Below are 7,500 nucleotides of genomic sequence, written 5' to 3'. Positions count from 1 at the left end.
TGTGTATGTATGTATGTGTATATGTGTATGTGTGCATGTATATATGTGTATGTGTGTATGTATGTGTATGTGTGTATATGTGTATGTGTGTGTGCATGTGTGTATATATATATGTGTGTATGTGTGTATGTGTGTGTGTATGTGTGTATATGTGTGTATATATGTGTGTATATGTGTATATGTATATGTGTGTGTATGTATGTGTATATATGTGTATGTATATGTGTGTATGTATGTATATATGTATATGTGTATGTGTGTGTATATATATATGTATATATATATGTATATGTGTACATATATATGTGTATGTTTGTGCGTGTGTGTATATATATGTATGTATATTTATATATATGTATATATATATGTGTGTATATATGTGTGTACATATATATATATGTATATGCGTGTGTATGTATGTATATATATATATGTGTGTGCATATATGTGTGCGTGTATATATATGTATATATGTGTGTTTGTGTGTGTATATGTGTGTGTGTATGCGTGTATGTATGTGTTTATGCGTGTATGTATATGTATGTATTTATATATATGTGTATATATATGTGTGTGTGTGTGTGTATGTGTATGTGTGTGTGTGTGCGCATGTATATGCGTGCGTGTATATATGTATGTATGTGTATGTGTGCGTGTATGTGTGTGTGTGTGCGCATGTATGTGCGTGGCGTGTATATATGTGTATGTATGTGTGTGTGTATGTATGTGTGTGTGCATATATGTGTATGCGTGTGTATATATGTGTGTATATATGTGTGTATGTGTAAGTGTGTGTGTGTATGTATGTGTGCGTGCGTGCGTGTATATATGTGTATGTGTGTGTGTATGCGTATGTATGTGTATGTATGTACATGTATAAGTGTGTGCGTATGTATGTGTGTGCGTGCATATGTGTATATGTATATATGTGTGTATATACGTGTAAGTGTGTGTGCGTGTGTGCGTGCATATATGTGTGCGTGTATGTATGTATGCGTGCGTGCGTGTATATATGTGTATGTGTGTGTGTATGTATGTATATGTATATGCGTGTGTGTGTATGCGTGTGTATGTGTGTGCATGCATATATGTGTATGTGTGTGTGTATGTATGTGTATGTACATGTATAAGTGTGTGCGTGTGTGTATGTGTGTGCGTGTGTATATGTGTGTGTATGTGTGTATGTATGTGTGTGTATATATGTGTGTGTATGTATGTGTGCGTACATATATGTGTGTGTATGTGTGTATATATGTGTATATGCGTGTGTGTATGTATGTATGTGTGTGTGCATATATGTGTATATGTGTGTATATATGTGTATATATGTATGTATATACGTGTAAGTGTGTGCGTGTGTGTATGTATGTGCGTGTATATATGTATATGTGTGTATGCGTATGTATGTGTATATACGTGTGTAAGTGTGTGCATGTGTGTATGTATGTATGTGTGCGTGCATATATGTATGTGTGTATGTATGTGTATATACGTAAGTGTGTGCGTGTGTGTGCGTGCATATATGTGTGCGTGTGTATGTATGCGTGCGTGCGTGTATATGTGTATGTGTGTGTATGTATGTATGTATATACGTGTGTGTGTGTGTGTGTGTGTATGTGTGTGTGTGTGTGTATGTGTAAGTGTGTGCGTGTGTGTATGTGTGTGTGCGTGCGTGCGTGTATATATGTGTGTGTAAGTGTGTGAGTGTATGTATGTGTGCGTGCATATATGTGTATGCGTGTGTATGTATGTATATACGTGTGTGTGTGTATGTGTGTGCGTGCGTGCAAATATGTGTATGTGTGTGTATGTATGTGTATATGTGTGTGCGTGTGTGTATGTATGTGTGTGCGTGTATATATGTGTATGTGTGTGTATGTGTATGTATATGTATGTGTATACGTGTGTAAGTGTGTGCATGTGTGTGTATGTGTGTGTGCGCATATATGTGTATGTGTGTATGTATGTGTGTATGTATATATGTGTGTGTGCGTGTGTGTGCGTGCATATATGTGTGCGTGTGTATGTATGCGTGCGTGCGTGTATATATGTGTATGTGTGTGTGTATGTATGTATGTTTATGTACGTGTGTAAGTGTGTGCGTGTGTGTATGTATGTGTGTGTGTATGTGTAAGTGTGTGCGTGTGTGTATGTATGTGTGTGCGTGCATATATGTGTATGCGTGTATGTATGTGTATGTGTATGTGTGTGCGTGCGTGCATATATGTGTATGTTTGCGTGCGTGCGTGTATACATGTGTATGTGTGTGCGTGCGTGTATATATGTGTATGTGTGTGTGTATGCGTGTGTGTGTGTGTGCGCGCATGTGTTAGCGTAGTAATGAGCATGTTGGTTCAGGATTCCTTTCACTTTCTGGAACATTCTCTGCTCCAAAACAACCCCAAACCATTAAACTTCCACCTCCCTGTGTGTGTGGGGGTGAGTGCGTCTGATCACATCATCTCACAAGTTCTCCGGTAGAGACACAAATCTCACATTTGGACTCTACAGAACTTAATTCACTCATTCACTCTCACATTACTGTGCGTTTTGCCTTTTACTTGTTTGTTGCAAGTAAAAGAACATTCCTGTGTCCCAAAAACACCAAAAACACCAGGTGTTCCTACAGTAATCCAAAACCCCCCAGCAGTGTTATGAAGACCGTCACACGCACCACATGTTCGACAGGATGTGCGTACAGAGACACAACTCCAATAGGCGCGGTCCACTCATGATGAAGCTTATGGATGTTTTTGTAGAAGAACGGATAGTGGAACAGCCTGAAGAGCGGGAAGAGGAACAGGAAGAGGAACAGGAAGAGGAAATTGGTCAGTAATTTTCTTTTTGTCAGTAGTGCAAGTGATTATTAATTTAGCAGCAGACAACAGTTATTTCTCAAACACCACACAACACAAAACATGGTGTGTGTGTGTGTGTGTGTGTGTGTGTGTGTGTGTGTGTGTGTGTGTGTGTGAGAGAGAGAGAGAAACCTGTGTGAGTAGTAGAACAGCACTTCCTCTAGCAGGCCACACACAGCGAGCTCCAGTAGAACCCAGTGGAAAGTGGGCAGTTCAGGAGCACAGGGTTCTCCACGCCATGACATCACAGTGTAGGTGAGAACCAGCAACGGAACCGACAAAAACAACTGATTACACAGCACCTTCTTCACTGCCCTCCACACACGCTCCACCTCCACCTGTAACACACACACAAACACACACACACACACTCTTGTGGTAAAATTAGAGCTGCAGATGAAAAGAGTATTTATACAGTAAATCAGTACAAAATAAACTTTTATCAGATTTCAGTGTGTGAGAACAAACTGTCATGCAAGAACTCTGACCTTTGTGTGTGTGTGTGTGTGTGTGTGTGTGTGTGTGTGTGTGAGGGATTGAGCGTAGTTTCCCTATCAGCAGTAATATATCAGTGCAGTAATAACACACTGCAGCACAGAATACATGAGTGCAGTAAAAAACACCAACAGAGAACTTTGCTCTGTGTGTGTGTGTGTGTGTGTGTGTGTGTGTATGTAAGTGTGAGAGTGTGTTTGAGTGTGTGTGTATGTATGTGTGTGTGTAAGAGTATGTGTATGTGTGTGTAAGTGTGTGTGTGAGAGTGTGAGTTTGTGGGTGAGAATGTGTGTAAGTGTGTGTGTGTGTGTAAGAGTATGTGTGTGTGTGTAAGAGTATGTGTATGTGTGTGTGTAAGTGTGTGTGTAAGAGTGTGAGTTTGTGAGTGAGAATGTGTGTGTGTGTATGTAAGTGTGTGTGTGTAAGAGTATGTGTATGTGTGTGTGTAAGTGTGTGTGTGTAAGAGTGTGAGTTTGTGAGTGAGAATGTGTGTGTAAGTGTGTGTGTGTGTATGTAAGTGTGTGTGTGTGTGTGTGTGTGTGTGTGTGTGAGAGAGTGTGAGTTTGTGGGTGAGAATGTGTGTGTAAGTGTGTGTGTGTGTGTAAGAGTATGTGTATGTGTGTGTGTGTAAGTGTGTGTGTAAGAGTGTGAGTTTGTGAGTGAGAATGTGTGTGTAAGTGTGTGTGTGTGTGTTGTGTGTGTGTGTTTACAAACCTGATTCCAAAAAGGTTGGAACACTGAACAAATTGGTAATAAAAAAGGAATGCAATAATTTACAAATCTCTTATATTTTATTCACAATAGAATAAAGATAAAATATCAAATGTTGAAAGTGAGACATTTTGAAATGTCCTGCCAAATATTGGATCATTTTGGATTTTATGAGAGCTACACATTCCAAAAAAGTTGGGACAGGCAGCAATAAGAGGCCGGAAAAGTGAAATGTACATATAAGGAACAGCTGGAGGACCAATTTGCAGCTTATTAGATCAACTGGCAACATGATTGGGTATAAAAAGAGCCTCTCAGAGTGACAGTGTCTCTCAGATGAGCAGAGGATCACCAGTTCCCCCAATGCTGTGGTGAAAAATAGTGGAGCAACATCAGAAAGGAGTTTCTCAGAGAAAAATTACAAAGAGTTTGAAGTTCTCATCATCTACAGTGCATCATATCATCCAAAGATTCAGAGAATCTGGACGTGAGGGTCGAGGCCGGAAAACCATACTGGATGCCGTGATCTTCGGGCCCTTAGACGCCACTGCATCACATACAGGAATGCTACTGTAATGGAAATCACAACATGGGCTCAGGAATACTTCCAGAAAACATTGTCGGTGAACACAATCCACCGCGCCGGCTAAAACTCTATAGGTCAAAAAAGAAGCCGTATCTAAACATGATCCAGAAGCTCAGGCGTTTTCTCGGGGCCAAGGCTCATTTAAAATGGACTGTGGCAAAGTGGAAAACTGTTCTGTGGTCAGACAAATCAAAATTTGAAGGTTTTTTTGGAAAACTGGGACGCCATGTCATCCGGACTAAAGAGGATCAGGACAACCCAAGTTGTTCTCAGCGCTCAGTTCAGAAGCCTGCATCTCTGATGGTATGGGGTTGCATGAGTGCGTGTGGCATGGGCAGCTGCACATCTGGAAAAGCATCATCAATGCTGAAAGGTATATCCAAGTTCTAGAACAACATGTGCTCCCATCCAGACGTCGTCTCTTTTAGGGAAGACCTTGTATTTTCCAACATGACAATGCCAGACCACATACAGCATCAATTACATCATCATGGCTGTGTAGAAGAAGAATCCGGGTACTGAAATCTAGGGTTAGGGTTAGGGTTAGATCTTTCACCCAGAGAAAACATTTGGTGCATCATATAGAGGAAGATGCGACAAAGAAGTCCTGAGACAGTTGAGCAACTAGAAGCCTGTATTAGACAAGAATGGGAGAACATTCCTATTCCTAAACTTGAGCAACTTGTCTCCTCAGTCCCCAGACGTGTACAGACTGTTATAAAGAGAAGAGGGGACGCCACACAGTGGTAAACATGGCCTTGTCCCAACTTTTTCCGGATGTGTTAATGCCATGAAATTTTAAATCAACTTATTTTTCCCTTAAAATGATTTTCTCAGTTTAAACATGTGAGATGTCGTCTATGTTGTATTCTGAATAAAATAATTAAATTTGAAACTTCCACATCATTCATTCTGTTTTTATTCACTATTTGTACAGTGTTCCAACTTTTTTGGAATCTGGTTTGTAACTGTGTGTGTAACTGTGTGTGTAACTGTGTGTGTGTGTGTGTGTGTGTGTAACTGTGTGTGTAACTGTGTGTGTAACTGTGTGTGTGTGTGTGTGGCTGTGTGTGTGTGTGTGTGTGTAACTGTGTGTGTGTGTAGCTGTGTGTGTGTGTAACTGTGTGTAACTGTGTGTGTAACTGTGTGTGTGTGTGTGTAACTGTGTGTGTAACTGTGTGTGTAACTGTGTGTGTGTGTGTGTGTGTGTGTTGTGTGTGTGTGTCTGTAACTGTGTGTGTGTGTAACTGTGTGTGTGTGTAACTGTGTGTGTGTGTGTGTGTGTGTGTGTGTGTGTGTGTGGAACGTGTGTTTGTGTGTGTGTGTCTGTAACTGTGTGTGTGTGTGTGTGTAACTGTGTGTGTGTGTAACTGTGTGTGTAACTGTGTGTGTAACTGTGTGTGTGTGTGTGTGTGTGTAACTGTGTGTGTAACTGTGTGTGTGTGTGTGTGTGTGTGTGTGTGTGTGTGTGTGTGTGTGTGTAACTGTGTGTGTGTAGCTGTGTGTGTGTGTAACTGTGTGTAACTGTGTGTGTGTGTAACTGTGTGTAACTGTGTGTGTAACTGTGTGTGTGTGTGTAACGGTGTGTTTGTGTGTGTGTGTGTGTGTGTGTCTGTAACTGTGTGTGTGTGTAACTGTGTGTGTGTGTGTGTGTGTGTGTGTGTGGAACAGTGTGTTTGTGTGTGTGTGTGTCTGTAACTGTGTGTGTGTGTGTAACTGTGTGTGTGTGTGTGTGTGTGTGTGTGTAACTGTGTGTGTGTGTGTGTGTGTAACTGTGTGTGTAACTGTGTTTGTAACTGTGTGTGAGTGTGTGTGTAACTGTGTGTGTGTGTGTGTAACTGTGTGTGTGTGTGTGTGTGTGTGTAACTGTGTGTGTGTAACTGTGTGTGTGTGTAACTGTGTGTTGTAACTGTGTGTGTAACTGTGTGTGTGTGTGTGTGTGTGTGTGTGTGTGTGTGTGTGTGTGTGTGTGTGTGTAACTGTGTGTGTGTGTAACTGTGTGTGTGTGTGTAACTGTGTGTGTGTGTGTGTGTGTGGAACGGTGTGTTTGTGTGTGTGTGTGTGTGTGTCTGTAACTGTGTGTAAGTATACCGGGCTTTTTTTGTCCTGTTGGATTTTGTAGCGTGTGATAAAAGCAGGTTTTCCCGTCATATCTACGATCATCAGGAAGCCGTTAAACATCCAGAAAAACAAAGTTGGCACCAGCATCGTTCCTGTTCACACACACACACACACACACACACACACACACACACACACACACACACACACACAATCCCAACATTTCACACTCTGTGTATTAAGAGTTTATAATAAAACACAGCAGTAAATACACACTGTTGCTATTCTGGGAAATATGTTGCTATTATATTATTATTATTATTATTATAACCTTTTGTATTGTGTGTGTGTGTGTGTGTATGTGTGTGTTATTGTGATTAACTTTACTGCCCTCTTTATGTACTGCAGTTATGTTCATGTCCGATAGTCACCCTGTACTCACTAATCAGTGCACAACCCCATCATTTTGACCCTTACACACACACACACACACACACACACACACACACACACACACACACACACACACACACACAATCACATCATGATAAGGGTTTTTTTCCTTGAACTCAATCAAATGCTTGTTTCAAGCACGCACGCACACACACACACACACACACACACACACACACACACACACACACACACACACTGTTGTGTCCTACCTATTGAAGTATGAACAGAACTGTATCTGATACTGAACTCTGACCTGCACAAAATTTACTCTGAATGTCACAGACTGATAAATAAATCATTTCACTGCAGGCTTTGTGTGTGTATGTGTGTGTG

The 7,500-nt window shown here is 40.9% G+C and overlaps 1 protein-coding gene across 1 annotated transcript in view; it reads right to left on the bottom strand.

Annotated features, from left to right (window-relative positions):
* Positions 1 to 7,500, bottom strand: part of faxdc2 (fatty acid hydroxylase domain containing 2) — a 13,963-nt gene that overhangs the window by 5,318 nt on the left and 1,145 nt on the right. Inside the window, exons 5-7 of the mRNA XM_046867647.1 lie at positions 6,742 to 6,863; positions 2,991 to 3,196; positions 2,675 to 2,780 (exon numbers count right to left, since the gene is read on the bottom strand). Of these exons, the coding sequence (XP_046723603.1) occupies positions 2,675 to 2,780; positions 2,991 to 3,196; positions 6,742 to 6,863 (434 nt within the window). The remainder of the gene's footprint in view (positions 1 to 2,674; positions 2,781 to 2,990; positions 3,197 to 6,741; positions 6,864 to 7,500) is intronic.

This window comes from Silurus meridionalis, chromosome 15, assembly GCF_014805685.1.
Source record: "Silurus meridionalis isolate SWU-2019-XX chromosome 15, ASM1480568v1, whole genome shotgun sequence".
Lineage (NCBI taxonomy): Eukaryota > Metazoa > Chordata > Actinopteri > Siluriformes > Siluridae > Silurus > Silurus meridionalis.
The sequence above is the reverse complement of the archived record's forward strand: the minus strand, read 5'-3'. Positions and strand labels throughout refer to the sequence as shown.